This window comes from Canis lupus, chromosome 14 (assembly GCF_048164855.1).
Source record: "Canis lupus baileyi chromosome 14, mCanLup2.hap1, whole genome shotgun sequence".
Taxonomy (NCBI): Eukaryota; Metazoa; Chordata; class Mammalia; order Carnivora; family Canidae; genus Canis; species Canis lupus.
In genome coordinates this window covers 2,336,524-2,355,840 of record NC_132851.1, presented here as the reverse complement: position 1 = coordinate 2,355,840, position 19,317 = coordinate 2,336,524, and the positions used below count along the sequence as shown (strand labels likewise).

Genomic DNA, 19,317 nt, shown 5'->3' with positions numbered 1-19,317 from the left:
TTTCTCTATCCCTAAGAGTCTCATATGGTTTGTTTCTTTCTCTCTCTCTCTCCTTTTTCCCCCTTCCCATATGTTCATCTGTTTTGTTTCTTGGTGAGTGAAATCAGATTAACATTTTTCTAAAAATATGAAACACAGTAACAAAATCGTTAGGATGCATCACAAATTGCAACGGTATTATTTCATAAAACTTTTATTTCAGTAAATATATTTGCATATATGCATGCACTAGGTTACAATGTAAAGGTATATCTTCTTGTGTGTTACAGTCAAAAAGTTTTAAAAAATTTAGGGCAATATAATATGCTTTCTGCTGCTTAAAAACAATAGCAGCCAATTCCATCAGATTACACTGCCTTCCATCATCCTAGCTATTCCTGAAATCACCGCTTTAAAAAGATACCCTACCTTTCTCCTCAGCAACACCTTTAGTGCATTCTTATACCTGTGATTCTCAAAGTGCCATCCATGAACCCCTGGAGGTCCCTGAGACCCTTTCAGAGAGTCTACAAGTTCAAAACTATTTTATTGTAAGACTTGGACATTACCTGCATTTTCAGTGTGCTGATATTTGCACTGGTGGAGCAGAGTCAAGATGGCGGAAACTGCTGGGGCACTGGTACCAGTGGTGGCAGTGGCACCAAATTGTAGTGTATATGGCTCTGCCATGCACTTGCAGGGTTTCCTTCAAAGGCCAATTTCACTGAACAGTGACCTTAATGAAGCAGTAAAAAGTATTCAGTTTCTTAAATGTTTACCCTTGAGCACATATCGATTTAATATTCTGTGTGAATATTGTAGGAAGTTGTCATAAAGACCTGGATGCATACCAGTTATGATGGTTGTCTCAAGGAAAATCATTTGTGCAGTGAGCTGAACTAGCTGCTTTTCAATGGAATAGCATTTTTACTTGAAAAAACTATGCTTATTCATATGTTGGTATTTGGCAGACATTGTCTCTAAAATGAACAAAGTGAGACTATCACTTCAAGGAAAACAACTGAAAGAATGTATTGCCAATAATACAATTCCAGCTTTATAGCAAAAATGAAAATTTTAGAAAATTTGATGGTATACCAATACTTAAAGAATTTTAGAATGAAATCAGTGGTCATATGACAAAAGTGAACTTTGACACTGTATAATGAAATGTTTGGAACGTTTGGAAGATCTGGATCACTCAGTGAACCACTACTTTCCAAACAACCAATGCATGATACAAGTACAAGATAGATCATTGGATTTTAAAGTGATGGGATACAAAAAGTCACTGATATGGTTTTAAAATCCACCAATTTTTAAGAAACTAATCTTTAAGACACCATCACTTGCTGAGAGTTCTGGCATCAAATTAAAAGAGAATATCCAATTATCTAAAAAGGGTTCTTAAAATACTTCTTCTTCCAGTTACATATTCATGTGAGGCCAAATTTTCTTCACCTCCTTCAACCAAAAAGATGTCTCACATCAGATTGGATACAGAAGCAGATATGGACTACAGCTGTTTTCCATTAAGCTAGACATTAAAGAGATTTATAAAAATGTAAAACAGTGCTACTCTTCTCACCTCTTCTCATTAGAAGTTTCTTATTATGTTATTATGTAATGGGCTATTATTTTCTTTTTTTTAAAGATTGATTTATTTATTTATTTATTTATTTATTTATTTATTTATTTATGATAGACATAGAGAGAGAGGGAGAGAGAGGCAGAGACACAGGAGGAGGGAGAAGCAGGCTCCATGCTGAGAGCCCGACGTGGGACTCGATCCCGGGACTCCAGGATCGTGCCCTAGGCCAAAGGCAGGCGCCAAACTTCCGAGCCACCCAGGGGTCCCCAATGGGCTATTATTTTCGATGAATAGAATAAATTTAAAGTTTTCCCCAGTTTTAATATCTAAATACAATAAACACTGGTAAATGTGACACATATAAACAGAGCTCTCTCTGGAGTCCTCAGTGATTTTTAAGAGTAGAAAGGACTCTGAGACCAAAATGTTTGAAAACCACCATCCTGGATCTTATTTGATGCCTCTTTCAAAAATCACTAAATTCAAAAATATTCATATTTGAGCTTCTGAGTCAATAATCAATTATACTATCTATGACCAGCTTGTTAACAGGTATGGATTTAAAGCCATTTCTAGATTTTAAAAATGAGTTTCCTAACTGGAGAATATTTAATGTACATGTCATTTAATAGGTAAGGGCTCCCAATAAAATCCTTAATGTTCTCTCTCCTGCTAATCTTGATTTTAATTACTATGTTATCAAGCTGGGTATCATATAAAAACATAACCTTTATTCATTAGTAGAAGCCACAATTCTAATCTGACATTTTAAATTCCTCATCTTACCTGAGCTGTGTATCACACATGATGCAAATGCCTGTCACAGTGTTCTGAACATCGAGAGCTTTCTTGATAAAATGCCAGTAGAAGAACCCATGCTCCAATGTCTCCAGAACACTCCAGAACAGACATTATCCTGCAATGAAAGTTTGTATGAAATCAACATGACTTAATTACATTCATCATACTGAAAATCAAATTCTATGCCAATGATACATGGCACTTGGAGCTTATTTTACAAACATTAACTAATTAATCTGCAAAACATCCCTGAGAGGCAAAGCATAATGATATATGAGCTGACAACCTAATTATGTCTAATTATTCATAAGATTTCTCCCTTCCAAGTGTTTTCTATTGCCAGTTCAGAGAAACGGGCCTGCTATGTGCTTAAATCAGATGTGGAAATCAGCTATCACTTATCCCATCCAGAATTCTCTTGCTACAGAGTGCCCACATTTCCTTTTAGAGCAGATCATCCTGTACCATTTTCCACTGGAACACTTCATAGAAACCCCAGAACCCCCAAACATTAATCTAGTGCTGAACTCACAGTTCTAGATCTTAAATGACATTCTTTGCTCCTTTCTTTCCTCCAGGCAGTTTTGGTCATTATCCCAATTTCTCTGACCAGTTTTGCTCTACTGTTGTTTCTTCTCACAGCATATTTTTCCACTGTAAGGATACTTAGAGGCATAGGTCCAATCATCTGCGCACTTTTCTTCCTCCAAATTTTGTCAGCAGAGGCCAAAGCTGCCTTCTCTGTGCCTTCATTTCTGTCACCTCCTTGACTTGAACACTTCAGAGGTTTCTTCCAGCTTCTCTACATTCCCTCATTTCTCATCCCACTTGAAATTAGGCAACTTTGTTCTATCTGGTAATCCCACTTTAGCTTCTAAATTTTCTCTTTAACAGCAAGTTGGGCCTTAAAAGTCGATGCCATATGTTTAAAAACATTGCTAGAAGACATATTTGTGAAGTGGGATGTTACCATTTGTGGGGAAAAAAAGATATTATACAATTTTGCTTAAAAATGTATAGATTAGCTCAGGAATGGGAGATAAATGACAATTCTTATGAAAGCTATATAGATTTCTCCAGAGAAACAGAACCAACAGGATGTGTTTGTGTGTGTGTGTGTGTGTGTGTGTGTGTGTGTACAGAGAGGAGAGATAGACTTATTTAAGGAATTGGCTCACACGATTGTGGAAAGCAGTAAATCCAAAATCTGCAGGGTAGGCGGGCAGGTTGAAAATTCCAACAAGAGCCAATATTGGCAGTCTTGAGTCCGAAAGCAGAATTTCTCTTTCTTGGGGAAAATTTCAATCTTTGCTCTTAAGGCCTCCAACTGTTCTGGTGAGACACCCATCCACATTATGGAGGATACTCTACTCAAAGTCTACTGATGTAAATGTTAATTGCATCTAAAAAATACCTTCACAGCAACATCTAGACTAGTGTTTGACCAAACAGCTAGGCACCGTAGCCTAGCCAAATTGACACATAAAATTAGCCTCACAATGTTTTCAGAAAGCATTTAAGGCAACTGTCTGTATTTTTCACCTTTGTGACTTTACCAGCTAATAAAGTACCTCCTGTATTGGATGTTCACTACTCATTGGCCAAGTACTTGTGTTTTCAATAAAATTATAAACTTGAGTGACAGTGTTTATATTGCATTTCCTTTAACTATGGGAATCATTCAACACAAATTTTCTGGGAGTGTACTGATTTCAAAACTCTGTCCCATTGTCACACTAGCATCCTCATTTTTAAGTGTACAAAATGTGGTTATTGTACCTCTAACAAGTAGTTTCATGCTGAACACAATCCTTAAATCTCACTAAATACTTACTGATTCAAATGAAATTTCCAGTCTGTGGACATTTTGCTTAAAACATGACAAAATGCAACTGGGGGAAATTATCATTTCTCTTCTCATTTATTCATGAGACACAAAATGCAGTCTGGTTCTTGTGTTTTAAATTTTCCATGTCCAGTACAGGGTGTGGTTATAATGAATTGTTGAGCCAATATGAAGTAAGATACTTGGTAATCAAGGGCAAGTTTAAACAGTGTTGAACATTTTTTTAGGGTGAGTGAACATGCAGGTAATGTATCCAGGAAAAGGCTTATGTAGAAAGAGAGGGACACAATTGGACAAAATCCCTGCTTATGGATTCTCTACGCCAGTAACATGACCTTACAATCTCAGGAGGAAGGTTGATTTTTTTTTTTAAGATATAAGAAGACATTAGAATAAAAAAATAAATAAAACTTTTTTTCCAATAAAAATTACTTGGAACTTTTCTGGACTGCTGGAATTATTTTCCTACTTTATAATCTGATGTGATTTTCAAAACTGCTGGTTTGTTCCAAAACAATATCTCAAAGGAGTACAAGTTATACCACTTGGAGTTTGGATTGCCCTGCTGAAAATTTAAAGCTATTATAGAAAAATAAGTGATGAATTATCTTCAAGGAAGCCAGAAACTGCTTGAAACAAAGGCCTTCAGCTATTCAGTCAAAAAATTAGTGAGATTTAGTAATGGCTTGGGTACAGGAGTGAAGTTAGAGAAGGGATGAAAGATGTCTTCGCTGCAGTAGGAGACTGGAATTATGCTGATCTCATTATGAGAAACAGAAAAATTAGAAGAGAGAACCCATGTGGAATATTTAGCAGAGGAGTGGAAGTGATGAGTGATTTGGAGCATGCTGAATTTAAGTGGAACATGGAGATACCTTGTAAACAGCAAGCAAGAAATCAGAACCAGAACTGATGTTCCCAGGATCTTTACCATAGAATTTTTTTTTACTTTACCATAGAATTTAAATAAAGCCCTAAGTATTAACCATGGTTAATCCCCTGCCTCCCCTACATCTACCCACACCACAAATGTACTCCTCCTGGACTCCAGTGGGAGGGTGTGATTTGCAGGCCCCCTACTCTGAACCTTCCGGAATATGTGATTGCTCTCTCTTTACCTGGAATGTTCTCTTTCTTTTTCCAGCTCCACACCCAACAACCCCATACTCCAATTTCAACTCAAAGTTCAGACTTTACTTTAGACATTTCTTCCCTGATTGCCCCCCTACACACACACACACACATACACACACACTACTGTGTTAGGTTAGTTGCCCTCCTATGAGCTTCCCGAGTACTCAGTATTTATAACCCCCCTTATACCATTGTTATAAGACCCTGCTTACTTCCCTCCCATCCAACTCAAGTTTAACATTCCCAAGCACAGGCACTGCACTCTTTCTGCTCATTACTACATTCTCAAGTCCACTACACATAGTAGGCACTCATGAAGTTGAATATACAAATTAATTACCAGAGAGGGTTAAATATAAGCCAGATGGCAGTGGATAAAATTCTCCAAAGGCATGACTGAAAAAAGAAAATGATAATTGATGGCTGATGATAGTGATATTTCAAATAACAAGCTTGGAAGTGCTTTGAAAAATCAATTCCCTGTTGTTTATGTGTATCTCATGGAATGGGTGTTGAACTTATGATCTCGTATTCTGATGTGGCTTTTCTAGTGAGACATGGAAGGTCAGAGCACACCCATGTGGGTGGTGGGTGTATCTTCTACGAATCCCAAAGCCTTTTCCTAGGGCACCCACCTGTGAAATCAGGGGGTCCCCAGACAGGAAGTGGAACTAAGAGGTGGGCTTGAGAGTGTGTGGAAGGAGAGGCTTGATCTTGCTTTCTTAGGCTTGAGGCATGGCTTCCAATTTAGGGGCCTAGACACATAAGGCTATTGAGCACTTGAATTAAGCTGTCTGGATTGAGCTATGCAGCAAGGATAAAATACATACCAGGTTTCCAACTTGGTACAAAAAAATATTAAATAATTTTTATTTTGATTGTGTGTTGAAATGATAACATTTTGGATTTTAGTGGGTTAAATAAAGTACATTATTAAAATGTATTTCACTTACTTTTTAAAAAAATTTTTTTAAAACAAGGCTACTAAGACTTTTTAAATGCTGTATTGGCTTACATTATATTTCTTTTCAACAGCGCCACTCTAGAGTAAAGAGGAGGTCTCCACATCTCCAAAGGTCCTCCTGGGTAGAGTTGTGAAGGCCTGGAATAGGCCTGAAAGCCTGAAGACTAAACCAGGTCTTGTAAAAGCAGAATGGCTTACTAGCATCTCTTTCTTGCTTCCACTCATAATTCTACAGAGCAGGAAGTATCACAATTCCCCATAAAGAGAAGAAACTGAGGCTTGAGGAAGTAGAATAATTTGCCCAAGGCACACAGCTGGTTGGCCCAAAGCCCAGATTGAGACTCAGATCTTCCTTCATCCAGGGTCCTCCTGCCAACCACTACAATACTACACGTCATTTCCTCACTGATCCACAGCTGACAGACACACTATGGCTCTGGCTTGTGGATATTTCCTATGTGTACACACTGTCCTGAGGACTTAAGACTCACATATTTAATCTTCATAGTTACCCTAAGGAGTGTGGTTCTTGTTGTTGTTATTACTATTATTATTATTACTATTATTCTCATTTTATAAGTGAGGAAATGGAGTCCCAGGAAAGTGAAGTAACTGGTTTGAGATCATACAGCTTCTAAATCATGGGATTATTTGACTCTTAGTTCTCCTATGTTTAAAGTTCTCTAAATATTCCATCTCTCTAAAATGCCCATTAAAGATATCAAAAAATATATATCTGGTAGGTGCATCTGGGTGGCTTGGTAGTTTGAACGTATGACTCATGATTTAGGCTCAGGTCATGATCTCAGGGTCCTGGAATCAAGCCCTGCGTGGGGCTCTGCGCTCAGTGGGGAGTCTGCGGGAGATTCTCTCTCTCTCCCTCTATCCCTCCTCCCATTCTCTCTCTCTTTCTCTCAAATAAATACATAAATATTCTAAGAAAAAGTGTGTGTGATAGGTAAAAGCCAACCCTCTTTGATTAGAGACTAATATCTTATGACGTTTTAGGGAGAGGAACTTGTACCTTCTAGAGCTCCCCTCTCCTCCCCTAAGTAGCCAGGGGAGAAAAACACTGTCTGATATAATTCAAAGAAGACACAGTTAACACATTCTGCATAGTCATCTAGCCCACACTCTCCTTTTACAGATGAGAAAATGAGGCCCAGGGAGGTAAAGGGATTTGCTAAGGCCATGCAGCTGGTTCGTGGAAGAGCAGGACTGGAATACAGGTGATCTCTCGAAATGTTTGACTCTCCAGGGCCTACACAGCCTCCAGAGGACCAAGGAGAGTCTAGAGAATTTGGGAGGAGGAAGGAGAGCTGCTGCCCTACTGGCTGTCGGAGGCAAAGTGTATAGTCTCATTGCACACAGTTTCTGTGCTGCCCCCAAAGCCAGCAGAGCACAACGGTGTGCCTGGGCCTGGGAGAGAACTGCCAGACCAGTCCCTGCTTGCTCCATAATCTACAGCTCATTAGGGCTAGGGACCCAGACAAACAGGACAAACCATATAAAACAGCATTCACCATGCACATGAAAACGGGTAGAGGTTTTTTCTTTCAGTGCTTTTCCCCCCTCTTTAATCATGGGCAGATCCAGGCTTTGTACATAACTTGGTAGAGCAGCAGTGATACCTGACTGGCCAGACAGGTTTAGGAAATTGTGCTGGGGAGGAGATGCCTCCAGGAAAGGCAGATGACTCTCCATGCTGATCCTGGAAAATCTCACTCACACTGGAAAAAATTTTAGTTAGCAACCTGGACCTAAAGCTGCTCCTAGATGCTGCTCTCCAAGCATCAAGCTGTTCAATGGCTCAGAAGCCCACCAAGCCTCGACTCACTGTCTGTCCCTGCACACACTCACACTTTCCACTGTCATGGGGCGGGGGGGGGGGGGTCTCTGTTCCTGGTGGTCTCATTTTGGATGTGCTCTTCCCTGAGGCCCAATGTCACAGACACCTTGAAGCTTTTCCAGACCACACTCAGCCCACTAATCATTCCTTTCTGTGCAATCTTAAGATGAATACCCTCCTGCACTTAGCACTTAGGTAGTTTGTAGTTGGTTTACATTTATCTCTCTATCTTCTGTCTCCTAGACTGTGATGAAGCCACTCAAAGCAAGGGACAGATCTAGATTCCCCTGTGAATTCTGAATTCCTTCCTGGTATAGAGCCATGAGAGCAGAAGACACTCAGTGAACCTTGGGTGCTGCTAATGACAGTATGACAATAAAGATGATGTAGGAGAAGGAGAGGGGAGAAAGATAGAAGGTGAATCCTGTTCAAGTAAAGTGGTCACAGAAAACCTACAGGACAAATTGGATGACTATAGAAACCAAACTCCAGGCCAAAGAAAAATGGTACAAATAATCAAATTTATGGCCATGAAACCTCTGCCTGCACATTTGTCACACCTGGTTCCATAGGCCATATCAGGGGTATTCAATGCAATACAGGACTGTCTTTTTATTTCCCAATTTGAGGCGCTCACTGTGATAGTTTTATATGCCGACTTGATGAGGCCACGGGGAACACAGACTATTGGGTCAAACACTGTTCTGGGTGTTTCCAGAAGAGTGTTTCTGGACAAGATTAGAATTGGCATCAGTAGACTGAGTAAAGCAGATTGCCCTCCCTAACGTGGAGGCCTCTTCCACTCAGATAAAGATCTGCATAAAATAAAAGACTGAGCAAGAGGGAATGTCTTCTGCCTGACTGATGAGCTGGAACGCGAGTCTTTTCCTGCTTTCAATCTCAAACTGAAAAACTGACTCTTCTTGGGTCTCAGGCCTTCTGACTTTTAGACTAGAACTTCTACCTCAGCTCTCCTGGATCTTGGGACTTCTCAGTCTTCATCATCACATGGATCTGTAGCCATATCTGTATCCATTTATCTACATCTCTGTTGATTCTTTCTCTCTGAAGAACCTTGACTAATTCACCCACATAGCTGGCCTTCTTAACTGAGCAGCAGAAGTCCTGACTCCACCACAAACCAGAGTGAACCTTAGATGAGGATGTTAGCTTCTCTAAACTGTATTTTTTTATTTTGCTTTGTAAAAAGACAAAAATTTTTTTTTTAAAGATTTTATTTATTTATTCATGATAGTCACACAGAGAGAGAGAGAGAGGCAGAGACATAGGCAGAGGGAGAAGCAGGCTCCATGCAGGGAGCCCGACGTGGGATTCGATCCCGGGTCTCCAGGATCGCGCCCTGGGCCAAAGGCAGGCGCCAAACCGCTGTGCCACCCAGGGATCCCAAAAGACAAAATTTTTAAGTGCTTTTAAGAAACACAAATGCCTCACCTACTTCACAGAGCTTTTGTGAGGATCAAGTGAAATAACAAATGTAAGCATGGAAGATTGGAACTGGAAGAAAAAGGTAATACACCAGGATATGAGTAACTGCGTCTTGACCTTGAACTTGTGGCCACTTGCCTAATCCTATATTTTCCACATTTAATTTAGGAATTACTTCTAAAAATCTGTTGTCTTGTTGCCTAAAATTAAGTACTCTATTTCTTTTTCTAAAAAAGATTTTTTTAATTTATTCATGAGAGACACAGAGAGAGGCAGAGATGCAGGCAGAGGGAGAAGCAGGGTCCCTGTTGGGAGCCTGATGTGGGGACTCCATCCCAGGACCCCAGGATCAGGACCTGAGCCAAAGGCAGGTGCTCAACTACTGAGCCACCCAGGTGCCTCAAGTATTTTATTTCTAAAATTAGGGCTCTTTGACTTTCCTCAATGCCTCCCCCAGTTCAGGACAAGCCTCATCAGTGGCAAACTTATGCTGTAAGATTTGAGAGGCAATTTTGCACACCCCACCTCCATCTGCCACATTGTTACTCCTTCGACAGAAATATTCCTTTGGGTTAAGACATCATGTTACCAGGAGAGTCCATTTAGAAAGCAAATAACCACAGAAGAAGATCTATTATGTTAATATCTTGGCCTGGATCCATTCCCAGATGCCTCCTTGAGAGTGAAGAGCAAAGGAATGAGACACAAACAGTACAATTTAAGAGGAGGCAGAGGAAATGATATTGGGGGACTGTCTGGGGAGGACTAGCCTGGGTGGGACACAGCCTTAGGAAGTCCTACATAGTCATCAGTAAAGGCAGGCGGGACAGGGTGTAGAAGGAGGACAGAGGCTAAGGAAAGAGGCCTGAAAGAAGTTAAGGCAAGGTCAGAGTCCCGGGGGGCGGGGGGGCACTAGATTACCATCTTACCAATTGGATACTTGTGTTATGGGCTGGCTCTGTTACTGCTTCTCCAGGCCTGAGACCAGACACTCTTACCAGTTCTCTCCTCCCTTGGCTTCTCCCACCTCCCTTGCGATCCCTCACCAAACCCTGCTATTTTAATTTTCATGTCCCTTTGATTCTGCCTTCAACGTCTGGTTCCCAAAGATCCAATTCTGCTGCTGCAGGCCCTGAGGGTCACACCAGAACTGGGCTCCCCTTTTTATCTGGTTCTACCCTTGAGGGCTGTATTTCCCACTTCGAGAATCACGTCCCTCTAGTGTGGATGATCCCGACATTCCCTTTCCCCGGAGGCCTCCCATGGCTTCAAAATGCCGCACAAATCAATGAAACTCTGACCCCTCCTCATGGACTCCTAACCTGCTCCTTTATCTAAAGTCCTTCTCAGGAAGAGCTAACACTCCTATCGTGAATTAGAATTTATTTATTTTATTTTTATTTTTTTTATTTTTTATTTTTTTTGAATTTATTTAAATATAATCACCAACTATCATCTGGCTGGTGCCCCAACACTCAACTGAAATTGCTCAGGCAAGGATCACTCGTGACTTTTATTGGTCGCTGTTGCAAAGGGCACAAACACTTCTCATGTATCATCTCTGTGTCCTCGCAGCCATCTACACATCCTGGTTTTGGCTACTCTGTCCTGCCTGACTTCTCAGAACTGGCTACTGCTTTTGTCTGCTCAGCCCGCCTCACCTTGGTAACTGCCCCCACCTTGGTAACTGCCCCCACCTCCCTAAAGAAGAGTGAGACCAGGATCCACATCTCTCTGCCCTCAGTGGTTGGTCCCAAGATGGGTTACATGTCCCAAATCAGGCCTGTTTTTCACCAGGATTTTCTAAATGAAGCTGGTTGGGCACACCCTAATCAATCAGTGTTGCTGTATAACAAATATTCTCAAAATCTTTTTTTTTTTTTTTTTTTATTCTCAAAATCTTGTTGGCTTATAAGAACCAATATTTATTTTCTCGTCTGTGAGTCTATAGGCCAGATGTGGTAAGGATTGACTTCAGGTGGGCTTCACAGGTGTCTTCGTTCTCTGTGGACCAATGGCTACTTAAGGCCTCCTCTTCTCAAGATAGAGCACAGAAATACCGGGCAAGCAGAAATGTGAGCTATCTCTCAAGGTCTTGGCTCAGAACTGTCACTTTGTTGTCACTATCCACATTTCCAGAGCAAGCCATGTGGCCAAACCCAGTATCACAGAGATGCTGCCTCTAGTGGGAGGAATTACAGTCATTTGGCAATTGGCGGGGGAGGAGAGAGGTGAAGAGTTAGGGGTGGATAATAGATATATCCCTCCATGGGAGGGAGGGCATGAAGAAATGGGAACAATAACCAATCTGTCCACTTCCTTTACCTTTCTGAACCCAGGCTCTAAGGATGGACACCAGGAGAGGCTGTGGCCATGCCCCCACCATGTGAAGCTGACCTGAGGATGAAGACCATACCCAGAAATCAGGTTCCTGGATCTAGTGGTCTAGCTCCATCCCTGCCTTCCCAGGTATTAATTATGAGTCATTGAATTTTCTTTTGGTTTGGGATCCTTTCACTCATGTGCCAAGAGGCCTAGCCAATGTATTCTTTTACCTCTCGAGTGGTCCTTGTTGGCCTAATATTCTGCACTCAGCTCTCCTCTCTCTAGGAAAGGGGTCAGCAAACTATAGTTTGTGCCAGCCACCTGTTTTTGTAAATAAAGCTTTATTGGATCACAGCCACACACTAATTTACATACTGTCTGTAGCTGCTTCTGCACTGTAACAGCAGAGTTGAATAGTTATGGTAGGAGACCATATGGTCCACAAATCCTAAAATATTTACTATCTGGCCTTTTATAGAAAAAGTTTGCCTGGTCCTACTCCAAATGATGGGGGCCATGTGCTTTCCCTGGCCAGCCTCATCCACCTAAATCTCCCTGGCCCCGGACTTCACCCCTGCATCTTAAGATAATCGTGCACCTCCTTTTCTGCTTAGATGCCCCACAAGCTCCTCAAATTCGATTGAGTCTTCAACTCCAACTGAATTCACCCTCTCTCCCTAAACCGAATCTTCCTTCCTAGTACCCATGTTGGTAAGTGATGCTGCCTTAGCACCCAGTAGTCCCAACTAGAACACATCTTAGACTCTCTCTCATCTCTGTCTCTCTCTCCCCTGCTTCATATCTCCTTACCCCCACCTTCTCTCTCCCTCCCCTGCTCCATCCACCAGTTGTGCAGGTTTTACTTGGAAACATTTCTGAGATCTCTGCTCTCTCTCACCTTTGTCATGTATCCTCATTGTAGGCTCTTAACTTGACTCTCCCTCTCTAGTGTTTTCCACCTAAACCATCACTGCCCTTCCAGTAGGGAATCTTTTAAAGCAACAATCCTGGGGCGCCTGAGTGGCTCAGTGGTTGAGTGTCTGCCTTTGGCTCAGGTGTGATCCTGAGGTCTTAGGATCGAGTCCCGCATCGGGCTCCCCACAGGGAGCCTACTTCTCCCTCTGCCTGTGTGTGTGTGTGTGTGTGTGTGTGTGTGTGTGATGAATAAATAAGTAAAATCTTTAAAAAAAAAAAAAAAAAGTAAAGCAACAATCCTGTTCTGCTGTTCCCTTATGTAAACTTACTCAACTGCTCTAACAGTCAAGTCCAACCTTAATAACCCAGCACACAAATCTTATATGTCCTGGCCCTGCTGGTCCTTCTGTCCTTATTCTCAGGGTAAATCTCATCTCAGCCATGACTAATTGGAAACATGCCCACTATACTGTTTCTTGTTTCTGGCCTTGTTTTATGCCCTGATCACCCCCACCTCCCTTCTGCAGTGGCTAACTCATCCTCCGGGATTTGGAACACTTGGCCCTCCTTTCTAGGTAGCCTCAGGTTGCACTTGCCTTCCCAAACTGAGCTGAGGATAACCACTTTGTTGTCTCCCAGCTCTCATGCTAAAGTTAACTTGAGTCTACCTGTTACCTGCCTGTCTGCTCACGTTGGTATCAGTTCTTGGGCAAAAAAAGCCCATGCTTTATTCATCCCTGTGCCTTTGGCTCCTGGCACCAAATGTTGGGTGAACTGAGTTGAACTATAAAATGTTTTTTACTTATATTACCTAGTATGGAATGTTTACAACGATATTTGAAATAAAATATTATTATTCCCAACTTTATGAACTAGGAAATTGAATCTCAGAGAATTTGCCCCAAGCCACACAGCTGATAAGGAGCAGAAGACTTAACTTAAATCCAGGTCAACTGACCTTGAACTTTTGAAAACTTTGACCAGAAAATCTTGCATTTGATTCTTGATTCATCTTTTGTATTAGTTATAAAGTATATCGCACTTATAAAAATTACATCCAGGCAGCCCGGGTGGCTCAGCTGTTTAGTGCCGCCCTTGGCCCAGGGCGTGATCCTGGAGACCAGGGATCGAGTCCCGCATCGGGCTCTCTCCATGGAGCCTGCTTCTCCCTTTGCCTGTGTCTCTGCTTCTCTTCTCTGTCTCTCATGAATAAATAAATAAAATAAAAATTACATCCTATAAGATATAAATGTATCTATTATGATAATAATAAGATAAATGCCTGTAGTCATAGTCCATCACTCAGTTTAGTAAGTAAAACACTGCCGATACCTTTGAACCACTGGCCAAATTTTGTGTCTATCATCCCCTTGCTTTTCTTTAGGTTTTCCTACATATGGATGTACAGTGTATTGTCTGATTTTTTTTTTAATTATTTATTTATTCATGAGAAAGAGAGAGGCAGAGACATAGGAAGAGGGAGAAGCAGGCTCCATGCGGGGAGGCCGATGTGGGACTCGATCCAGGGTCTCCAGGATCAGGCCCTGAGCTAAAGTGGCGCTAAACCGCTGAGCCACCGGGCTGCCCTGTATTGTCTGATTTTGCATGCTTTTGAATCACATTGTCTATAACCTTTTGTGGACTTGCTTCTTTAAGTCCAAACCTCCCCAAAGGTGGATATATTAGTAGGTGAGGCCTTCGTGAATGGGATTAGTGGCTTATACAAGAGGCTCCAGAGAGGTCTCTAGCCCCTTCTACTACATGAGAAGGCTACAAGAAGGTGGGATCCCTGGGTGGTGCAGCCGTTTAGCGCCTGCCTTTGGCCCAGGGCGCAATCCTGGAGACCTGGGATGGAGTCCCACGTCGGGCTCACGGTACATGGATCCTGCTTCTCCCTCTGCCTGTTTCTCTGCCTCTCTCTCTCTCTCTCTGTGTGACTATCATAAATAAATAAAAATTAAAAAAAAAATAAGAAGGTGCCGGTTGTGAACGAGGAAGGGGGCCTAAATGTAACCAGGTTGGTGCCTTGATCTTGGACTTCCCAGCCTCAAAACTGTGAGCAATTGAATTTCTGTTGTTTATAAGCTATCCAGTCTGTAGTATTTTGTTATAGTGGCCCAAAGAAACTGAAACAAAATATAAATTAAAAAAACAACTTTTTTTGCTAACCAGGCAGGTATAAATAGATTCTCTCTCTTTTTTTTTTTAATAGATTCTCATTGAGCTTTTAAATGTGCATTTTTCCGATTATTGGTGACATGGAAGCATTGTATATGTTTATCAGCCATTTATACTTTCTCTTAGGAAACATGCCTATTTATGTTTTTGCCCATTTTTCTACTGGTTTATCCGGCATTTTCTTATTGACCTATAGGAGTTATTTACATATTCTGGATGTGAAGTTTCATCAATTTTATGTCATAACAAATAATGTTCTCTCTTTGTGACTTATCTTTTTATATTTTTGGTCTATTGATGTATGAAAGTTCTTAATTTTATTGCAACTGTGTATATCAACTTTATCCTCTGTGGTTTGTATTTTTTTGTGCATATCTGTTTGTTTAAAAAGTTCTTCCCTCTCCCACCATCATAAGTAGTAAAAGATACAACTTATTGAGTACTTTCTATGTTGCAGTACTCATTAGCTCCCTTTTACAGAGGATAAATGCAAAGCACAGAGAAATTAAACCACTTGATCAAAATCATACAGCAAATCTGCAATGGAGTCAGGATTTAGCTTCAAATGATGTGGCACCAAAACAGAACTCCTAGAATTAACTGAAGAACAGACCTCCACCATTTCAGCTCTAAAAACAGCCAGTAGATCAAGGGTTTTTGGTGTCCTGTAAAGTGAACAGGATATCCCCTGAAGAAACCCCGCAAGAAGTAGAGGCCATCCGTCACAAAGCCCTGAACAGCCTCCAGTGACTCCTACACCGCTGGGACCGAAATAGCTCACACAGCATTCCTGCCGCCTCCTTGTGAACTGTGTGGAAAGGAACATTGGTCACGAATTCTTTGTTCCAACCACCCCCACACATTAGGAGAGCCACAGTCACTGCAGTGGCATCTTGGAATCTGGAGAACAGCATGTCACAGGCTACACATCATACTTATTCTGTACCGAGTGCTGTCTTCCTCCAAAATTACAGGATTTTAAACAAATGCAAAGAAATGGAAAATGATTTTTTTAATTAAAAAATAAAACGGGACTGATTTGTGTGTAGCAGAGCATGGGGGCCAGATCATAAAGTGTCTCATATGCCAAGCTTAAAAAGTGTGAACTTATTGTGTCAATGGTGAGGTCTGGTAGCATTTTAGACAGGAAAGTGACACGATCCACTTATTATCTTGCTTGTTAGAGAGTGTATGACTAGTTACAATCTGGCTGATAGAATATATTGAGGAGTGGTTGTGCCAGGCTCTGCTGGTAGTACCCTCCCACCCTATCCTGGTTTCTTCCTTGCAGATAGAGCTCACCTCCCATTCTGAAGGTTGGAAATGCCCGAGTCACTTTCCCAGCCTCCCTTGCAGGTAGAGCATGGATGGGCTTGTGACCCAGTCCTGGCTGATGGGACCTGAAGGGGAATCTGCTGGGGCAGCCTGAAAAAGGTTTTCCTCTCTGAAAACAACAACAACAACAACAACAACAACAACAACAAAACAAGATGCATTCGAAGAAATGCCTCACTTTTTTTTCCCCCTGCATGTGGTCATGTTTGCATGTAATGCCTGGAGCTGCCACCATGTAAAGGGAAAAGCCTGATATATCAGGAATGGTAGAGCAGAAAGATGGAAGTGATGACATCATAGAGCCACACAGAACCAAATTCCCTCCAGAGACAACATGCTTGTTATCTAAGCCACTTTTACTAGGATATTCTGTTACTTGTATCCTAAAGCACTCAACTGAAGGAAGCATTAATAAGGTCACCGACATAAGTTAATGTGGTATTATAGAAGATATAAAAAAGACACTTTTTCCTTCAGATATCTATTTGAAATAAATGAGCCTCTTAAAATTGTGAAGAGTTAGCTACCATATCAATTGTTCATTGAGCATTTTGGGTGCTAAAGCAAGAAACTACACAGCTTCCCAGGTGATGTCTTGTTATTTACCTAAAAGTGGTATTTTTCTCGCTTCCTTCTCTCATTCGCATACTTCCCCTAATAAACACTGAAAACTTTCTCCCAGTTTTCATTAGGCAGCAATTCTCTTTTCTTGAAGGTCCCCTGTAGTGAAGTCATGGCAGACAGAACACATTATGTACGAAGAATCTCAGCATGGTCTAAACAAAAGAATCCAAGTTCCGGTGCTTCCGGCAACAATATAGGACCGCAGGATTCTAAAGGTCAGGGATACCTTACACTTCATTTGTAGTAAGGCGGTAGAATTTGAATGAATGACTACACACAAAATCGAACATCTAGTTAGAGTTTGTTAAGACCATTAACAACTATCTCCCATTCTAAATTTTTACATCCAGCAGCTGGTTTCAGAAATTCCTTCTGGTCTCATCTGAAAGTACCTCGATTCTGGAGGAAAGATTAGGGTTGTGCAGCTAACACAGGAGATTCTTTCCTTCATTGCGGGAATAGTGACTAAGGATCTATCAATCGTTGGCATTGAGATTTCATGGACCTGACCTTTATTCTCGTGTTGCTTACAATATTCTCGGGGACTCGTGACTTTTCCATCGCAAACAGCTTTGGACGTTCAACTGAGAAACCCTGAAAGTGACAGAAGCCGGAGCTGCCGGGAACAGGTCCGGGGCCGTCCGCCCGCTTGGGTGCGTCCTGACCGACCGCCCTGCGGCCCCGGCAGGTGCAGCCCTGCGCGCGGGGACGCGGGGACGCGGGGACGCGGGGACACGGGGACGCGCCTGGGCGGCGAGGCCCGCGAGCGCACCGAGCCCAGGCCGCGGGGCCCCCGGACGCGCCGCGACGTCGGGGGGCGGGGCGGGGCGGGGCGGAGCCGCACCTGCGGCGCGGGGGCGGGAGCCAGGTGGCCGGCGCCGGGCAGGAAGTGGCCTCGAGGGCGCGGCGCGGCGGGGCGGGGGGCGCGGGGGGCGCGGGGGGCGCGGGGGCCGGCGCGGGCCCAGGGAGCGGGCGCATGGCCGCGTCGGCCGCGGTGGACGAGCTGTCCCGGAACTTCACGTACTGGTCGCCGGGCGCCGGCAACGGCTCGCTGTCGGGCGCGTGGTACCTCGGGAACCAGGTAAGGCCGCGGCGCCTCTTGCTGGCCGCCGGCGCTCAGGAAGATGCTCGCCCGGGCCCACCCGGCGAGCCCGGCCTCCCTCTCGGGGCACCAGGCCCTGGGGCGGGGCGCGCGGGTGGGCGGCTCCGGCCTCCGCGGGTCGTTCCCGGGCCTGGGGCCCGCGCCTCCCCGCCTCTCCAGCCCGAATCCGCCTTCCCCGGAAGGACCCGAGGGCTGCAAGGCGACGGCTCTCCGCCACGCATCCCAGCCCCCTCCATCCTGGCCACGTTGCGGTTGAACACGAACGACGCCCGGTTCTCAGGCGCCGACCCCCGCCCCCGCGCGGATGCTGCGGCCTCGGCTCGGCGCTCCCCGGCGCTCCCCTGCCCCGGCCCCTGCCCCGGCCCCGGCCCCTGCCTCTGCCTCACGCGCCCTCTGGGGAACCGTCGTCCGCCTAAGCGATGCCGGTTTCTGCTGGAAGTATACACTGAACGGAATCAAAGGGGAGCGGAGCTTCCCACTTACTTTCTGTCTTGGTTTAAGACCAGAAAAACGCGGGCAGCCCGGGTGGCGCAGCGGCTTAGCGCCCCCTTCAGCCCCGGGCGTGACCCCGGGGTCCCGGGTCGAGTCCCACGTCGGGCTCCCTGCGTGGAGCCTGCTTCCCCCTCTGCCTGTGTCTCTGCCCCTCTCTTATGAGTGAATAAATAAAATATATATATAAAAAAAAGATCAGAAAAACACTCCGAGGAGCCCTTCCACTGGCCGCAGTCATATTCTTTTAAGTGGGAGCAAGGGATCTTGATGTAGTGGGTCCCAGGCTGCTGCCTGTGTTCCTAAGTGTGTTACTGTATTCTTGTTCTTTAACGAATCTGTGGGCCTTCCTACTTCACAACAATGTAATCACAACATACTTGTTACTGTCGGTCCAAATCGTGTTTTAACTAATGATTAGAGGTCCAGAATTCCTTTAAAGGACGCTTGAACAGTGTTTCGGATGTTAATTTCTAAAATATTAAAATTTTGTTTTCAGAAATTTAACAGAAAATTATTTACAGAAAGACAAAATAAGCATGTTCACCTTATTAGTTTGCAGCAGAGAGTATTGCTTTAAGCCTGTTCTATCCCAAAATGTACTAAAGAAGGAAACATGAGGGGACTCAGAGCCTCTTGGTCACTGTGCGAAACCTATTTCACTTCTTTCACAGGAATTACAAAGAGAAGAATTGCTTTTTATGGGAAGCTCTTTGAAGTCTGTTAAATTATGCTTATG

General features: G+C 43.3%; 1 protein-coding gene and 1 long non-coding RNA gene across 4 annotated transcripts in view; one reads left to right on the top strand and one right to left on the bottom strand.

Annotated features, from left to right (window-relative positions):
* Positions 1-232: 232 nt before the first annotated feature.
* Positions 233-18,827, bottom strand: LOC140603592 (uncharacterized). The gene is made up of 3 exons (XR_012006515.1): positions 18,573-18,827; positions 2,357-2,486; positions 233-715 (listed from the first exon to the last, which is right to left on the bottom strand). It is a non-coding gene; the product is annotated as an uncharacterized lncRNA (long non-coding RNA).
* The window catches only part of NIPAL2 (NIPA like domain containing 2), a 76,140-nt gene continuing 74,744 nt past the window's right edge, over positions 17,922-19,317 (top strand). For 2 of the 3 annotated variants that reach the window (XM_072773965.1, XM_072773963.1), the window contains exon 1: positions 17,932-18,068. Coding sequence is in view for 1 of the 3 variants with exons in the window: in XM_072773961.1 (XP_072630062.1) it covers positions 17,964-18,068 (105 nt within the window). In the remaining 2 variants the exon portion in view is untranslated. Of the gene's footprint in view, positions 18,069-19,317 lie in introns of all 3 variants that reach the window. The other variant, XM_072773961.1, reaches the window with a different exon arrangement.